This window comes from Acyrthosiphon pisum, chromosome X, assembly GCF_005508785.2.
Source record: "Acyrthosiphon pisum isolate AL4f chromosome X, pea_aphid_22Mar2018_4r6ur, whole genome shotgun sequence".
NCBI lineage: Eukaryota > Metazoa > Arthropoda > Insecta > Hemiptera > Aphididae > Acyrthosiphon > Acyrthosiphon pisum.
The window spans coordinates 33713039-33732443 of record NC_042493.1 but is presented as its reverse complement, the minus strand read 5'-3'; the positions used below and the strand labels follow the sequence as shown (position 1 = coordinate 33732443).

General features: G+C 28.7%; 2 protein-coding genes across 3 annotated transcripts; both read right to left on the bottom strand.

The window, feature by feature from the left end:
* Positions 1-5319: 5319 nt before the first annotated feature.
* On the bottom strand, positions 5320-9518 carry LOC100576073. The gene is made up of 4 exons (XM_003247735.4): positions 9369-9518; positions 6937-7039; positions 5962-6537; positions 5320-5862 (listed from the first exon to the last, which is right to left on the bottom strand). The coding sequence occupies exons 3-4, from the start codon at positions 6208-6210 to the stop codon at positions 5758-5760; spliced, it is 354 nt and encodes a 117-aa protein (XP_003247783.1). The 5' UTR covers positions 6211-6537; positions 6937-7039; positions 9369-9518; the 3' UTR covers positions 5320-5757.
* Positions 9519-13539: 4021 nt separating this feature from the next.
* LOC100568539 (mRNA-capping enzyme-like) lies at positions 13540-16963 on the bottom strand. Of its 2 annotated transcripts, none has more exons than XM_016808294.2 (5): positions 16673-16963; positions 16330-16541; positions 15727-15919; positions 15533-15644; positions 13540-13829 (listed from the first exon to the last, which is right to left on the bottom strand). In XM_016808294.2, the coding sequence occupies exons 1-5, from the start codon at positions 16677-16679 to the stop codon at positions 13730-13732; spliced, it is 624 nt and encodes a 207-aa protein (XP_016663783.1). In that variant the 5' UTR covers positions 16680-16963; the 3' UTR covers positions 13540-13729. The 2 variants fall into 2 exon arrangements, with proteins under 2 accessions (XP_016663783.1, XP_003247784.2); XM_003247736.4 differs by having other exon boundaries at positions 16357-16541.
* Positions 16964-19405: the final 2442 nt, after the last annotated feature.

Here is a 19405-nt window from a genome sequence, read left to right as displayed (position 1 = left end):
TATTGATAAATACTTTACGGGGTTCTTACTCCATACATACGCCAAACAAATAAAAAAAAAACCGCTGAGTGGATGGCACTCCGCTGTACAGTCTATGATTAATGAATTATATTAAACTTGTACGAGACCCTAAAAAAATCGGAGGGGCCCCGGCCGCGTTCGCGGTCCAGCGGTCATGGCCAGGCCGACACTGTAGGACGGGGGTAACCTCATGTAACTACTTTTACCATATTAAAAAAGTATTTAATGATTGACTAACAATTATCATAATAATAATATTGAATATTGAGGGGGGCCGGGGGGAGTTCGCAGAGTAGTCAAGTAACCTAACCTTGACTACCCCGTGAGCACGCTTATGACAATAATACAATATACATATTTATAATATTATATAGATAAAAATATAGATACATTATCATTTTCATTCAGGGCCAGTGTGGCAAGTGCCCCCCCCCCCCCCTATAAATTAATGTTGAACATTTTAATCTAATCTGAAAATGCATTTCATATTGAGCATTTTATTAAATACTATGTCACAACAAAAACCCTTCGTAAACTACGTGTAAAAATGGCTAAGTAAAAAAAAATATAAGATCTTTAAGCACTATAAAGATGTGATATCATGAATAAATGCCAAGTAAATTGAATTTAAGTAAACTTATTTTGTTTCAATAATTTTTTTACTTGGTGAGAAATTATTTCTCAAAAGAAACAAAGTGTTTAGTGTGATGAACAAAATAATTAAATGGCGAAGGACTATTAAAATATAATTTATTTTTATTTTAAAAATATTATTAATATTTATATACAAGTAAATAAATTATTGAAAAAAAAAAACAAGTTTACTTGAATTTAATATACTTACCTCTATACTGCTTAAAGATCTTACATTTTTTTTACTAGCCATTTTTACACGTAGTTTACCTACGTTGTTGTGATATCACAAATATTTATCGTTATCAAATATTGAGTATTTGGCATTTGCACAATAATCTATAAGAACGGTAATATTGTTGGTAACATTCGCAACGCTGATGCAACGACTACTACAACGACGACGACGACCCACGACGTGATTCTGAATTTAATATAAATTTTCATTAAAAAGTTCGCACTTTTTCATTCATTATTTAATTTCTAAACGTACGATTTTGATGATTTTTACAAAAGCACGTTCTACACAATATATCTGATTTTTTGAAGTTTACTATGATTTAATATTTTAATTGATGCATAAGAAAATTAGTTATGTTCTATAACAAATTAACATGTATTTTACACAGTTTTAATAGGCAACTCCTGCTTCGATATACACGCACCGTCGTGCAGTTATTGTTTTTTCGGGTTCTGTACGGTAAAACGGGACCCTATTATTAAGGCTGTCCGTCCGTCCGTCCGTCTGTCACCAGGCTGCATTCATTAACCGTGAAATTTAGAAAGTTGAAATGTTCATAGTATATCATGTATTTCTGTTGCCGCTATAACAACAATTAATACTAAAAATCCTAGAATATATTTTAATATAAGCAGTGTTGCCAATATGTTTATAGCTGATGATGGTACGGAACCCATAGACCTTATACTAGCCCATCCCAATATTCCCATAGGATAAAAGATAAATTATAATAGTACGGTATTATTGTACATTGTACTCAACGGAAATTACTACACTGATGTGATTATACTGCACATCACTGCTGTATGTCTGACCGGCTACTACCACAGCTACTGTATAGGCAAGGCCAGTCTATTAGTATAAGGTAGAGGCCTTGATATTTATTATCAAGGCTCTCTAGTATAAGGTCTATGACGCAACCCTTAGTGCGCGAGTCCGACTCGCACTTTGCCGGTTATTATTTTTTTACTTTCTTTTTACGATCATGGATCAAACTGTACAATAATAATAATAGTAATAATATTGGTCTGCGAGGTTGGTCGAGGTTGATCGGGTTGCTAAAAATGCTACTAAACAGACGAACTAAATCGAAAAATAAGGTATCGGAGTACCAGGGCCTCATTACATGGTCCAATCGTTACTTTTCTTCAGTTTCGGCGGCGGCGGCCCGGCGGCTGTTGTGACGACGCGCGGCAGCAGTTGTTGTAGCTACTCGCTCCTACATTCTTCTACATTATAGAAACATTACAGTTTGTCTAACTACTGTTATAATTATTACACAATATTATAGTGCCAGTTTTACGTCGGTTAATATAAATGTCTCTATTCATATTAATCGATCGATTGTTATTTGTTACTGAACAATAATAATAATAATATTGTTGGTCTGTGGACGTTGATCGAGGTTGATCGGGATAGCAAAAACCTTAGATCATATATAAATATATATATCGTATCTAAGGTAAAAACGCTACTAAAACGTACGAACTAATCTGAAAATAGAGGGGCGGAGTACCATGGTCTAATCGTTATTTTTCTTCAGTTTCGGCGGCTGTTGCGACGACGCGCGGCAGCAGTGGCCACTCGCTCTACGGCAATCACGATCATAGTATACCTGTTACATTCTGTGACATGGAAAATATCGTCACTTGCTACAAAAATTCTGCAATTATATGAGCCAACTGAATACAAATAAGCCATCGCACGTTATTTTTAGCAAGTTTATCATCCAAAAAACTCCCATGACGATCCTAACCTTAGGTACGATAAAAAATGAATAATTTAATTTGTATACCAATATTAAAAATCATGGACATTGCTGAGGGAATAAATTTGCCATTTAAATAAATGCAAACAGAATTCGATAGGTAGATTAAATACTACCATTGATTTATGATTATAGGTTATTATAATCAATGCTACTACTTGTGTGCGTAAAATGTTGATATGACGAACAACTGGCGACTGGCTAACTGAAAAACTTGGATAGCTAGCAAATTTATACAGTTACACACCGTCGTGCAGTTTTTTTTTTTTTTGACGACCGTGGCGATGGATATAATATAATATAATCCTAATAATTTGTTATTATTTACATTCAATTTATTCAATTTATTCTTGATACTTGATATCATATATATTTTTAGTGCTTAAATATTATATAAATTAGGTACTGATTTTATTTATTACACGAAGTTCGATGAATTGTTTTTATTGCAATAAAAATAAACGACCACGGATAACCTAACCTAGGATATTGATTCTTATAGAATATTATAACCTCAATTTAATTTTCTACAAGCCAAAAGTTAGTCATTGGATATTCACTCGTAAACGAAGAAAATCTCATATATAACGATTTTCTTATTTTGTTGTTATTAACTGTAGTTACTTGTAATTTTCATAAAATGCTTATTTTACTATTTTCTATACATGTCACATGATATATGTTTTAAAATATTTCAATTTGTTTTGATTTATTTTTAAATATTTAAAATTTTCAATATTTTAGTTTTTTATTCTATATAATACATTTTATGACTTTTTGTACTTGCCGCAATAGACACATTTTTCTCTATTTATGTAATATAGTTTTATTTTAAGAGTACTGTAACTAATTATTTTCTACTTATGACTTATGACTTAAATTGATATATTTTATTAAGCTTACGAAATGTTAAATAAAATATAATGTAACGCAACAATCATATAAATTAATAGTAGGTACGTTTTCTCTTAGTCGTTACAAATAGACACAACTCAAAGGTTATGATAAAAAAATAAAAAGTAAAATAGGCATAACTTATTTTAATATTAGAACCAAAACTTTTTTAAATTTGTAGCATACGTGTTTGCTAGATTATATGAATTTGAATCTATTGGTGTAAATACCAAGTATGTAAAGTGAGAACTTTAATTTTTATGTTGATTTTAATTTTTAGCCATTATGATTTTTACCTGTACTGTATAATTATTATATATGAGTTGTGTCGTTCTTCTTCTGGGTGTGCGATATGTCAATAACATATCATTCGTTGAATTAAATAGCTTGCAAATGTAATACAGCGCTATCATAAACCGTGGATTATAATAATATAATATTATCACATGACGCATTATGGTCAATCATAGTATAGTCGTACAGATGAGTTATAAGTAGGAAAGAAGTTTTCAACTTTTTAAAAATCACGACCCTCAGCAAATTGGATCTAGTTAACACTCTTGAAAGGTAAACATTTATTTTCTGTTTGGAATATATATATTAATAATATATATAATATCTGGTTTATAGATTAAATATTATAATAAACTGCAATACTGTATAGTGCTACACTGCAATACAAAGAGCCGATAAAGTGTGTGAATTTTGTCTATTGACCTTTTTTAAGTCGAAATCATAAGTGCAAGCCCGGATTAAGACATTTTGAGGCCCAGGGGCCAACGTTTTAAAAGAGGTCTCAGTACGAAAAAAAATAATAATAAATGTGTATAATGTATATATTATTTAATATTAGGTTCCTGTTATAATTAATATATATAGATATTAGGTACTTTGCAATAAATAATGTATCATTTTATTTATAAATTATAATGTATGAGCTTTTTTCTTCGGCAAATAATCATCGGTTTTTTTAAGGTGATTATTATGCAGTGTTATAGCCTATAACGAAAAAAGTAATAGACAAATCTGAAGCCCCTAAATAAATTCAAACTATTGAGGCCCGGGGGCCATGACCCCCTCTGGACCCCCCCCCCCCCCCTTAATCCGGGTTTGCATAAGTGTGGTTTTTGGATGCAGCCAAAAATTCTACTAGAAAGTAAATTCATCAACTAAAAATTTACTATCTAGTAACTACGCATATTTTCTTTCAAAAAAAAATCTAAACAATGAATAATTAATAATTAATTTATGACATATGGAGAATTTTTAAATTAGGTAGGTACACCAAAAAACAAAATCGATTTTTTCAAAAACTAATTTTTTGTAAAAATTACATTTAAAAAAAAAAAAAAATTGTGTCCCTTTTGTATAACACGAATGGGATTATTTTAAATTTTGACTCAAGTACTAAGTAGATTCATTTTACTGACAGAAAATATGCTGCAGTTTAAAATAGTGGACTTTGAACTGCCTGTGTGTATTTTTCTGCCCTATAGTGCACAATACGATTTAACGTACAATAATTACGGTGCTAACTCCATACAGCGCCAATAACATAATATTATATTAAAAATATAGCACAAACTTAAAAAAAAAATTAATTTCTAAAATCTTGCCACCTCCTGCAGTCGCTTTAAATACGTCATTCTTTATATAGTACTTTGTAAACATTACAGGCTACACATAATAATATAATCTTGGATAAAAACTTTGAGCGCAAAATCTCTTAGGAGGACAAGGTAATAACTAACAATAGATTTCATTGTACTAAAAAATATTTAAATGATAAATTTAATTAAAATTGTCATTCTAATAATAATATTGTTCAAATAAACAGTAAGGTAAATAATATATTTTTCAAAATAAAAATAATGAATATTCATTACTTATTTCACTTATATGATTTTAAAATTTAACTATATAAAGTACCTCACATTACGGTTAAAAGTTCCGATAGCGATCGATAATATCATACAATATTTTATCATAACGGGTTATCATTCTCTAATATCACTGCAGCTGCAATTCTTAATGAGGTCCGTAGTATTTCTAGTTTCTCCCCCTGCCAATAGAATCAGCAGAGCATGTACCCACCGGCACCACCCTATAACTTAGTAATACTGGCTATTCATCAAAAACCGTAGCCGCCATCCGGATCCATCATGCCAGACGGTGCATACCAAAGAAGGCAGACGTCTTATCAACTGTTTGTGACGATTGCCTGACGATGACGAACACCACTCTCTGCACAAGATTTATCAGGCCACACAATCGTATCGTTAAACAACAACGATACGGAAAAACACTAAAAAAAGTTGGTAGGTAATTTAGTAGTGACAAAATTATGTACTTAACAAAAATATTTCTAATCACGTTGAATAATTTTAAGAAAATAAGTGTTTACCTTTATAACAATCTGAGGTCCAGCACGATTTGTCTGCTTTCCAATAACATCGTTGACTCGCGTGACGCCTGCTCGGCCTGCTAAACCTGGGGCAGCCAACGGTATCTGACATCGTCCGACACAAATTGCTGGAAAGTCGTCTGTGGTATTTGGCACACGGCCGTCTGGAGTAATGATTCGGGGTGTCGACTGCGGAATCTGGTGAACTGCGTGTATCACAGGTTCATGTGGTACCACTATCTGGTACATGAACTACCAGATCTATCGCCAGAATGAGCGCCAGTTTATAAGCTCAGTCTCAGCAGCGATTAACGATGGTGATACTTATCGACGTTTTGAGCGGTGGTGGATGGGGCTCGTGAACGATGGTTGAAGAGCATAACATGACATCATCTGTCGGATAGATGTCTATGGTTGCTGAACACCCGTAGTCATTTGTCGAGTTGCAGATGATAATACCTATATTTTTTTCACGTGTCGTCATATTTTATTATTAATTTACTATTTCTTATCGCCGTTTATATTACAATAATACAATTATTGTACGATATCGTCGATCGCTACCGGAACTTCGATCTGTAAATTGTAAAAAAAAGACAAACATATTTATTGATCAGTTTAATATACATTTTAAATTCATCTGCATCACCAGTTCGGCAGTGCATTACCCAAATCCGTTACTTCAGGGCAAGTTAAAATTTTTAAGTACCAGGTACCACATCAAAACACTCAGAAATGTTTTCTAGATGTCACGTGGGTGCACAGTATGTGACAAATAAATCTTTTCGAGGACACATCAAATATTTAGATATATAATATGGTTAACGTATCTAATATTACAATTTAAATATATGTACAATTTTTTTTTAACAGCTAGGTATAAGATTTGAATATTTAATTCAAATTTCCTCATCGGTAGGTATATCATAATATTAAATACAATTACATTATAATGTAACTATATGTAAGACTTACTTTATGAATTGCTTACGGAAACGTGCTTGGTGAGGTTTTTACTGATAATGGTGAAAATCAGCCGATACCTAAATTATCTTTGATGATTCCCATCTCCTTGGATCTATTAATAAAATAAAATAAAAACGTTATTATTATCATTGTATTTTCAAATAGTTTTACATGGTACATCATATCCAATCATGTCAGAATGTGGAGTCTGATAGTCTCTTCCAGATAATAAATATACTGAAATGAATTTCCATTTCAATAAGCCGGAGACTAGATAATTTTGAATGTTTTGTACTGCCAAGAACTTTTCCATCAGAAAATAATGAAACATTAAAATATGAATTGTACCTAATGAATTAATTTTTAATGCTCTAAAATAAATATAATTTAATAAATACAAAATATTATATTACATACCTATGCTATATGTATTATGTATACTGTATACTATATTAGGTACATACTCTGTATATTATTGAACCATATGTACTAAATTATTTTTATCCAGACTGATAATGTCAGTACATATACCTATCGTGTGTAATAATTTGTGATGATACAAATAAGTTCCTTATTTTAAATAAACATTTTAATAATATGTAAACAATTTTTTCGCTGACAAGAATGCTACAGATAATGTCTTAAAAAAATTAATAAAATATAGTGTACCTAGGTAAATGAAAAATATTTTTTAATAAGATACCTTTTTTTTGAAGATATTATTATTAGGTTTAACGAGAATCGCAATTTTAAAGCGTCATTATGGCATGCGGTGCAACGTTGTTCGACGGGCTGATTGATTTTGTCGTTTATTTATTACACTTACGTTAAAAATATATAACTTTTACTAACAATTTAATCAAGTTTTAATATATTATGCTATTTTTATCGTCAAGTTTATATATTTTGAAAATATTATCAAAAAACTATAAAATTTCACGTAAAATCCAAGACGGCGGACACTTCCCGGACCTTGGAGGGATGGTGACATTTTTTTTATTAATTAGAACCCGAAGCAAAACTTTCTCCCTAGTTACACAACTTAAGTATTTTCTTGAAGGCAAAACTCCCCACTGACTTGACTATTTTGTAAGATAATAAAATAATCTAATAAGCCAAGTACCAACATAATATATTATACAGGATGTATCTTATGTCATTGTACGGGGTTTTTTAACGATTATGGATCGATGTCATAAAATTTCGAAAATAAGACGAAAAATAATAACAAAAAAAGACATGTTTCTTAATTTTTAACAAGAAATTTTTTAAGCACGCAGGTGTACCAACAGCAAAATCAACTTTATTTTTTCAAATGGTAATAACTATATTTTTATGGATTCTGGTAAAGCTTTTTTTTCTGAAAATGTTGGTGGTAAAATCATCAATTTGGTTCGCTAGTTGGTCCTCTAAAGTTTGGTAAAATATGCATTAATACTTTTAATTAAAATAATTGCTACAGGAATAAGTTTAATTACAAGTGCTAAATAGTTTTTTCTTATAACTAACTTTTATAACTTGATATTTGAACCATAAGTTCCCTATATTGGTAGGTAGTGCATACAAAGTTAAAATTCTTTAAGAATTCTTTAATAATCGTAATATTTTAAAATAAACTATTTGCAAGATATTTAGATAAATAGTCAATCTCAATATAAGTTTAGACCTAACTTAGGCATACTTTTAATCTGAGTTAATTACAGATTTCCAATATTATTCTAACAAGAATCAAATACCATTAGGTATTACTTTAGCCACCTAATAAAGAATCCAAATTAAAAAATATAGTTGTTACCATTTGAAAAAATAAAATTGATTTTGCTATTGGTACAACTGCGTGCTTAAAAATTTTGAAATTGTTATAAAAAAATTGCTTGTTAAAAATAAAGAAACACGTCTTTTTGCGTTTTAACGAAACTCTATGTCACCGATCCATAATCGTTTAAAAAACCTTGCGTACAATGACATAAGATACACCCTATATATAATTTTGGCTATTTGTGTTTACGGTGAATAGGGACTTCAAAAATAAATAAGTGCGCTACTTAGTAAAAAAAAATAGCCACCGTCAAAAAGTTGTATTTTTTTAAATTTGCAAGAAAGATATTAATTATATATTTTTTTCTTGTGACATGGTTAAATTATCGTGAACAATCATTCATAAATAAACATCCATGCTGAAATATTTGTATTTTACACGCAAATAAACTATTCAACTATATGTTTTAGTAAAAAAGACAAATTTTTACAATGTAGGTATAATATGATGTATAAAAACACCAGTCAAATAATATATTACATTTAATAGAAGTTATTAGGTGTGTTTTAACACAATATAATTATATTATGTATAAACTATAACTACCGACTATCCAAGCCCTAGTAATTTCATCTTACACGTCATGTAAAAAATTCAAATAAAAATAATGAAATATACTTACGTCTGAACCTAGCAAACCCGAATTAAAAAAATGTAAGTAGGTAGTTAACTACAACTACCTACAACACTACTACACTAGTCACTGGACGGTGAGCTAAAGCAAGATATTGTACAGTTGCCGTAAGCTCTACAATAATATAATCGATAATGCGATGACTTCCTAGTAAATCAAACGGGTCACTACCAATTCTCCCGATTTATTTTTAACCCAAAAAACAATGCTCCTAATGTCATTTATTCCGAAATGTACATTTTCATCCAATAATAATTATTATTGATCCCGATAAGAAATTTACCAAATAAACAATTTTCTCGATTACGATACTCTCAAATTTGTAGTGCCAATTTCCAATGTTGGAAGTATATTGAATATTCAATTGGGATAGTATGACTTTATCATATTGAGACAATTGTTATTTAGAAGCAAAGTATTTGTAAAAAGAAAATTAGATAACACTAGTGCCATCTGTGAAGACTAGAGATAAGGAGGCCAAACTCTGGCCGCCTGCACAAAAAGTGATTCTATAAAACATCGCACATTAATTTCTCCACCAGTCTGCGTGGCGGTCAAATCCGAGCTGGCTCGGTGTATAATAATTAACCCGTATTACATAGGGACATACTTGACTTTATTACCTATAAAAAATTATAATTCAAAAACTAAAAATCGTATTTAAATTATAATTACACCATCGTATTCAGTGCAAATTTATCTTTAAGAATAAATTATAAAAATAATTTTATTTTCTATATTTACGTACCTAATAAATATACATATAAACAGTAAAAATAATATTTTTTTATATGTACATAGGTATAAGCTATGTTTTACGGGACGTTTTTTGTGGTAGAGTTTGGCCTCCTTATCTCTAGTCTTCATGGTGCCATCCACGGTTTTAGAAGATATCTTCTAAGACCGTGTATCTTTAGACTTTAATCGTGAGTAATACTCAATGGTACCTGATTACCAGTGGTCTCGTAAAATTGATAGAAAAATAAGCATTCATAATAATACATTTTAAGTGCGAACATATTGGTCTTTAAATTATATTAACACATGAAACTGTTTATGGAATGTATCCAGGCTGGGTGCATAATACACGCGCCAGTAAACACAGATCAACACTCTGATAACACCTAGAGATAGAAGTTATGAGGGGGGCAGAATGGCTGAGCGGACTAAGGCGTCGGTTGCGAAGCGCACCGTCGCCGGTTCGAACCTTGGCCTCGAGTGGCACTTATCTTCGGGGGGTAGCCACGGTGTCTGAGGAGAGAAGCCGCCATCCCCTAACGGGCATGTCAGATACCTAAGGGTACCTACCCACTTGAAAATTCTGCCAAACTAAAAACACACGTGTTTACCAACCTACATTATCCTCCCCTACAAACAAACAAACAAAAAAAGCTAATGGCTCTGGTTGCAAGGCTTAATGATCAAAAAAAAAAAAAAAAAGAAAATATGATAGATAGTTACAGTAGCACCGAAGTAGCTTAAAATACTCAGGCACACTAGGTAAAAAAATATAAGGCACCACGCAGCCCTAAAAATGTGAAGCAGACTTGTAAGAGACTTTGTCCCCCCAAACACCAAAAAAAAACAATTTGTATAAAATCTATACATTTTACGTACAAAACAATTTGAAAATATTTGTGATTTTGATGAATTTTGTCAAAATTTGAACTCCAAATGCTTATATTACATTTTCAAGCTTTTTGAGTCAAAATGTTTTGATTGATATTTATAGAAAAAACTAAAAAAAATTTAATTTAAATATGTCTAAAATAGTTCAAATAGAATCAAAATATTTTAAAAAATCATACCAATATGCCTAGAAAAAGCTAATATAAATTGGTACCTATTTGATGAAAATTTAAGTTTCTACGGTTGAGCCGTTGAAAGTTTTCGATTTATAAGCCTGGGCAAGTTAATGATAATTTTTAACTGAGTTAAGTTAAGTTAATGTAAAACATTTTAACTCATTTAATAGTTAAAAGTTAACCTAATTTTTTTTTTTAACTCAGTTAAGTTTTTATTTTTTTTTATATAATATCTTTATAAATACCCAGTATTATGGTTTAAATAATAAAAATCATAAATATTATTGAACACAGGAAATAGCCAATAGCTTTTCTATACATGGGTACTGAATTAATAGAATTATGAAGTAGGTACGAAAAAAATACAAAATTGAAAATTCCAAAACAAATACAACATTTTGATTTATTAATACACTAATACAGATAAGTACTATACATTTTTTTAAATTATTAAATAAAAATAACATGGTATTTAAGAATGTACTTAATTTTAAACTCTGAATACTTTTTCAGGGTACTAAAAGTCTAAAACTGTTAGAGAATATAGCCAACTTTATACTTCAGTAAAATATTTATATTTATAAATATTTATTTAAGAAATTGATTTAACTATATTTATAATTCCCTATTCTAGTAAATGGTTATGTAATATCAATAATAATTTTTATTTTTATTATTTAATTATTTATAAATTAACTTAACTTGAATTTGATTAAAAGTAACTCGTTATTTATTAAGTTAATATCAATTAAAATAAGTTAATGAAAATTAAATTAAAAAAAGTTAAGTTAAAAGTTAAAATTAACTTAACTTTTAACTTTTTAACGCGTTTATGCCCAGGCTTGGAATTTATGCTCAACTTATTTTTTTAATTAAACTAGTAATATCTTACAATGGCTCCCCATGTATTAAAATATGCTCAAGTTTTTTATGGAATGAATCATTTTTTTCTCAACAAGAATTTAAAAAAAAAGTAACCATATTATATAGTATGATAATTAAGGAAAAATCATTTTGAATTTTATGGTGTATAGAAAATGCTGATATAAACATATAAACATTCAGTGAATAAATCATGGATCTACAGTTAAACGTCTTTGAGTTATATAAAAAAAAAACAAAATGAATATTTTTTCAAAAACTCATTTTGCATAAAAATTTCCATATTTCTTTAATTTCTGATTCTGAGCAGCGTTGAATGTAGTTGATAAGTAAAACTTACTTTTTAATTTGTATCTGTATAGGCATCTATTATGTTTAATATTATCAATATCAAATTGACATTCATTTTAACCAAGCAATTTTTGGCAACAAGCTATTTTTCTTATCACCAAATATAATAAATTAATAACGAGCTTATGTAATGATTTTAAAAAAAAGATGGAACAATTATAAGCTAAATTGGACAGTCTTATACAAAACAAAGAGTGGGAAGCATGTGACCCGACATGGATTCCAAAAGTGAATCGAGCACCAGAGACTGTTTAGTATATTATGTGTGTGGGTATAGAATTTTTAAAAAGTTGTGATGTTACACATCAGTCTGGTGAACTAACAGTTATATAATAGTGGTAAAAGTTACCACAGAAATTATTGTTTATTACATTCAAATGAGGATGAGGCAATATTTATACCAGGAGAACCTTAAATGTGAGAAAATCACAATAAAGAAAAAAAACATCAAAATTATAATATCAAACTTAATAAATAATTATTATTTTTTTGTAATTTCTCTTCTTATATTATCATACATTTTTATTATCATTTATTATAAATTATTATAAAATAAAGTGTACGTTTCATTATAATTATAAATGTTTTTAATTAAATGTTATTAATTTTTAGTATACTTCTAATAAATTATCTATAATTAATGTATAATAATTTGACAATTATTTATTTTTGCTTAAAATACCATTAAAAATAAAATATAGGTAAGTACTAAAAATACTAAAAATAATCCTAACATCGTTCGATTGGACTATAGGTGTTTTTTTTTTAGTTTTCAAATTCTAAAATTCTTCGATTTTAAATCATTAGGTCCTTATACTTAAAATATGGGGGGAGGTGGTTTAAAGGGAAAACACGTGAACATAATACTATGGAAGAAGTGGGTTATTTAAAAAACCTCTTTGCGCCACTGGATGTAAGTGGACAAAAACCTATCCAGGAGAACGCAGATCATTTCCAAAATACCGCGCCTTGATCAACCCAGTTGTTTTTGAATGTATAGAAAACACAGGAAAGATTGATTGACAAACATATTTTTATAGAATATATTGTAATATAGATATTTTAAAATGGAGTTCAATAAAATAAAATAGTAAAAAGTATAATAATATTGTGTTTTAGCCAACAATATTTATTCAACGACATTGATATTACACTTTTACCAATAAAGAAATATTGTATTATTAAAATGGATACAAATATTGAAATAGGTATCAAATTGTTAAATCAGATATAAATCACATTTTTTAGTCTAAGCAATGTAGATGATTGAATTATACAAAAATATTATATGAATACCTTATAATATAAGAACTAATTTTTCCAGTGACAGTTTGGAGCTATGGTAGGAGCTTTATTTGAATACTGTCTGTAAAGCTCATCTATATAATTTTGTCTGTAGATACCAGGAGGTCTAAAATATTAAAATATATTATACATATAATTAATAATTTTTAAATTAATAATGTATTACACAATAAGTGGCACGATTATTAGGTAGTTGATAAGGACCCCTCCTACATATTTCATTTTGGCAAGGATACTGTTTAATATTTCCAATTATAAATATTATATTCTGTTTAGTACATTTTTAAATTTCCTACATGATATAATTTTTTGCATTTTGTTTAATAACACTAAAATTAAATAATAGAACTTAAAACCATGATTACAACTAATAAATAGGTCTGTTTTTCAATGCACTTGGCATTATTTAGTGTAAGTTATGATTTTTAAATAAGTAAAAAAAATTCAAGTCTTAGTTTGATGCTACAATGATCTCAATCTGGGAGACATGAAAACTTTTAAAAGTCACAAAACATGAAAACGTTTTTATAAATTATATTTTATCGGACATTATTGTGTACTTACGTTATCCTCAATAATTCAGTGCCAATACACTAATTAGTTTTTATTTAATAATAATAAATTTAAAATTCAATACTTAAGAATGTGAATATAATATATGTAAGTACCTACTTTGTTTTAAAAAATTAAAATTTAAATGATATTTTTTTCCCTATACAAATATATTCATTAATATTCAAAAACTACATTGAAGATTTATTTATATTGATCAAATAACAAACATTAAAGGCATGAGTGTATTTTTTGTATATTATATAATTTTAAATATCCAATAAGAATTAGGGAGTCGTTACCTCATACAATAGTAACCTCAAAAGGTTGAGAACCCTTGGTTTAAGAGGACGGTACACCCGCGTGCGTTGCCTCAGTCTTACAAACGCATAACTTAGTAAGTTGTACATTCTGAATAATCTATTTAAATTGGGTATGTTTAATATAAGAGTGAATTGACCTATTATAAAATTTAGAAGTAAGAAAACACAATTTACAAACAATTTACAATTTTAAAATAATCATAACTCGCTTTAAAATTAAAATATAATAAAAATCCCATTAGGTAGCATAGATAATAATCTTAAATTTTGATTTTATAACAGGTCAATTCACTCTAATTTTTAAACTTACGGAACTTTGCACATATTCTAATGAGTGTAAGATTTGCTATGGTACGCACTTGTAAGACGGAAACAACACATCTCCTCTAAACAAAAACAATTAAAATTGATTTTATTTTACATTTGAAATTCTGTTTAACTAATAAAATCAATACGGACCCATTAGCAATATGTATATGATATAACCTACTTGGATATACCTATCTACAGATTACCTATTACATAATACTTATATGATACTCATTTCAAACAAACCAAATTTTCATGATAAATAATTAAAGTAATATATTTTAATGTACGCACTACGCACGTTAAATTTTTAGTGCATTTATGCAATTTATTTGTATAGGTAATTTTCTTAATGTTTTTTTAGAGCAGAGAATTTAGAATTATAATTTGAAAAATATAAGGTACCTATTTATGTATAATGTGTATAAAATATAAATAATCTACTGGTTACCTATGTATTGTGAATAATGTATAAGCCTTTCCCATGCGCAACATTTATCTGCTTTAAACTTTAAAGAAAATTAAGACTTATACATCATAATGTTATATCATTAAAAAATTAATAGGTATCTCTTAAAACAAATTTATAATTATGCCACAGTAAGTTATTTAGATTTTATATTACCTTGCTGCTGCAAAATGATGAATTGCACTTGCTACATCAAAATCTAACACTTCTACTAAATAACAAACAATCAAAAATCCTGTTCGATTAAAACCATGAGTGCAATGAACACCTAGTTATAACAAATAATTGTTGAATTACATACTATATAGTTATTTGTTATTAAATTAATTTAATTAATTAATTATAACTACCTATGAATTGCAAACAATTGTTTGCTAGAAAATTATAACAAATATTCAAAAACAACTCAATGTCATCACGGGTAGGAAAATATCCACCACCAACACAAGGCAATTTTACATAAGCACATCCCATATCTTCTACTTCAAACCTACTGTAGTAGCGTTCAGTGTTTGTGAGATCAATCCATAAACCAATACTTTGCTGAAACAATTGTATATATTTATAAAACTGGCATAATAACAGTATAAGATTGTATTTATTACGTTCACTTTCCATATTCACAATGTAATTCATTATCTATTTTTTAATATTGCTATGATATTTATTCTTAATCTATTCTATAATTGTTGAGCTATAATAGTTAATTACTCGAAAGTAATAGGTATATAAAAAAAATAAACAGTATAACACTAAATTAAATTAGTTATTTTTTTTGTTTTTTGGAACCCTTGAGCAATGGCATACAACATATTTATTACCTACAAATCTAGTAAAAAAATAGAAATAATGAATTAACATTGTATATAAAAATATGAACAACTCTTGTTTCTATTTGAAATTAAAAAGTTGATTAATAAGATTTTAGAGTATTATTTTATATTATCGAGTACCTGATATGAAGCCATATGTCTAAATACCATTTGTGGATTGAATCTCTTCTTGACTGCAATTTTATTGTTAAATGTATCATCTAATGGTGTTTTAAATGTCACAAATGAATTGGCTACCGATAAAGTAGCTATATTTGGACAATTTTTCCATTTTCTAGGGATTTTCGAGGAACTGTTTGATTTACGCCGAGGCCGACCATAACGACTGACTCCTGCAAAATACTTGAATTTAATTTATGATTTATAAAAATATTTATCGATGTAATCGATTCAATATCATTTGAATTTTGAATCTATCTTACATAAAACGTTATAATACTATTCACATGCATATTATTTTTACCTGACATTGAAATGTGTTTTTGTAGTACAATAGGGTAGGTAGGGTAGGTACTTATTACCTAGTGGGCAAAACAAATGAACAGCGTTTTTCTTTTAATATTCTTAAATTATGCTTTATTATATTAAACTATAATAATAAATAATAATAATATTACAACACACGACATGCCATATTGGATAGTAATTTTTAAGTAGCATAGATAATAGATAATAGAAGCAACAGCTATCAAAATACCATGAAAAATATTTCAGTTGACCACGGATAAAAGGAATACGTGCTACCAACATAACAATACGGAACAATAACAAGATTAATAATTGCAGAGGACATGGCCCCCTGAAAATACTCGAATGCGAACTTTATGTATATTATAATCTACCGTCATTACAATATTATACAATACTAGAGTGCGTTCGACGGTAGATAAAAAGATTTTTTTTTCGAAAATTCAAAGATAGAAGATAGATTCTATCTTAAACCGAGGGTGTATAAGTAATGCTCCGTCGAGACGTCGAGTAACTTGTGTATCTTAAATAGTTAAATCATGCCAACAACCTTGGATCATATACAATGATATCTATCTAAGGAATAAGGATCATATATTATAGTAGGTATGGTATAATACTAGCTGTCCCACCCGGCGTTTCCCGGGCTTAAGTTACCTCAGGTGAAATACATTGGCAATATAAATTATAAGTATAAGTTCAAGGACTCAAAAACGCATTAATTGTAAATATATTATAGCTGATCCCGTTCACTTGTATGTAAAAAAAAAGGTCATATTATTGTATATTATGTGACTTTTTTTTTTTGGCTAATGTTACGTTAAGATGCGAGCCGCAAAAGTCTATGATGCGAGCCACTGTTTGGCCACCCCTGATATATATGATTCAAACTTTGTTCAATTTGTTTATTTAATATTCGGTGTATGATATTCAAAATGTACACATTTCCATCTATCATCTTGAATATATAATTACCCGAGAGAAACGCTTGTATGTTTTGTATGCGTGAAACACGCAGTATGTTAAATGTTTTCAGATAGACTATCCACCTGCAGTGGATTGCAGACACATTGAAGTGCGTACGTAATTACGAATGTTTTATTAACAGTTAACAAGTTGATATTACGATGTGCATGTGTCGAAAAATTAGTCTTGGGAATACCTTGTTTAGTAAGCTATCTGCTATATAACTACAGGTCTAAAATTATTTACATTATTTAATCATGACCAATAGGCAATCTTACTATAAACAAAAATATATTATTATTTAGTTTCTTTTCTTACTGGATAAATGGCACCTACAACCAGATTTCCTACTTTTCGGGTGGATTTTCTTAAAATTATCTTACTTCAGAGTTAAGAACCTTCTCCTGACAATTACGAATACAACAAAAAAGAATTAGCGTCCAAAGGAATATATATCTAATTCATACATATTATAGTATAATATAGATAGATTATTGAATTTTACTTCTCGGAACAATTATTCTTATCTACTCGCCGATAAGGGCTGAGACACGATTGAGCATAAAACACCTTTTTTGCGACACTATTGAGCATAAATTGTCGGCGTATCAAAGGAAATTGAAATACAAAAGGAAACCAACACGATTGAGCATAAAAGAACTCTGCAACGTTGCCATTTTAAATTTTAAACTGTACTATACAAAAATATTTATTTAAATAATTATAATGATTCAAAATATAACATGGCAAAAAATATCATGTTTTCATAGTCAATATGTAATATACCTAGTCACATTATTCAAAATATTTATAAATCAATAATAGTCTCAATAGTAGTCACATTATAATACAGTATATAGATCTTTTTGCTAATAATGAAATAATAATAATAGTTATGACTTATCAAAATATTTGTAAAGCGTTTCTCTAATTATATATATTCCTATTAAGAGGATGCTACCTACATTTGTTTTCGCCGTCTTACGCACGTACAACATAGCAAACTTTCGTTTACTAGTTTCAATAGTTTGCTGTTAGTTTTGATATTAGAGTGCTAACTTATTATAATTTTTTTAGATAATAACATTATCTGTGCTTAAGCGTTGGCTTTTATTCGACATTTTAATTTTCAAGCGAGATATGAGCATTTTTAATTTTTGATATTCCACATACTCATATCTTGCTTTAAATGCAATTTTTGAAAAATTGACAACGCCTAAACACAGATAATTTTCCTACCTAAAAGTTTTATAATAGGTTAATTCACTTTAGTATTAAAACTAACAGCACACTATTGAAAGTAGTGAGTGACAATTTGGTATGTCGACTGCGTATGACTACGTAAGACGAAGTCAACAAATGTATGGGTAGCGTCCTCTTAAGTGTAATATAATTATCAAATAATCAGTGTTTAGTTGTTACAGTTAATCTCAAACGTATTATTAATTGATTGTAAAAATTAATATTATCTACCAATTATAACCGATTATAATTTATGTCTGAATAATAACCGATTATAGTGTAAAAAGCAGGGGCTCGAATTTGAAAAAAAAATTCCGTTTAACGTTATTTACAATTAAAACGTTACAGAATTTTTGTGTTTATCGTTATTTAGATTTAAAACGTTATACGTGTTTTGATTTAATCGTTATACTGCAGAATTAAAACGTTACACATGTTATACGTTTATCGTTATTAGTAATTTAAACGTTATTCAAATATTCTGTTTGTTGTATTGAAAATTAAAACGTTATTCATTTTT

What these genes read in the sequence shown, in the direction of transcription:
- LOC100576073 (XM_003247735.4), bottom strand. Translation starts at nt 6,210, where the DNA reads ATGTACCAGATAGTGGTACCACATGAACCTGTGATACACGCAGTTCAC. An exon ending in GACCTCAGATTGTTATAAAG is followed by an intron (nt 5,863 to 5,961) that starts GTAAACACTTAT and finishes AACTTTTTTTAG; the next exon opens with TGTTTTTCCGTATCGTTGTT.
- LOC100568539 (XM_016808294.2), bottom strand. An exon ending in CAATTGTTTGCAATTCATAG is followed by an intron (nt 15,645 to 15,726) that starts GTAGTTATAATT and finishes TGTTATAACTAG; the next exon opens with GTGTTCATTGCACTCATGGT. An exon ending in CATCATTTTGCAGCAGCAAG is followed by an intron (nt 13,830 to 15,532) that starts GTAATATAAAAT and finishes TTAATATTTTAG; the next exon opens with ACCTCCTGGTATCTACAGAC.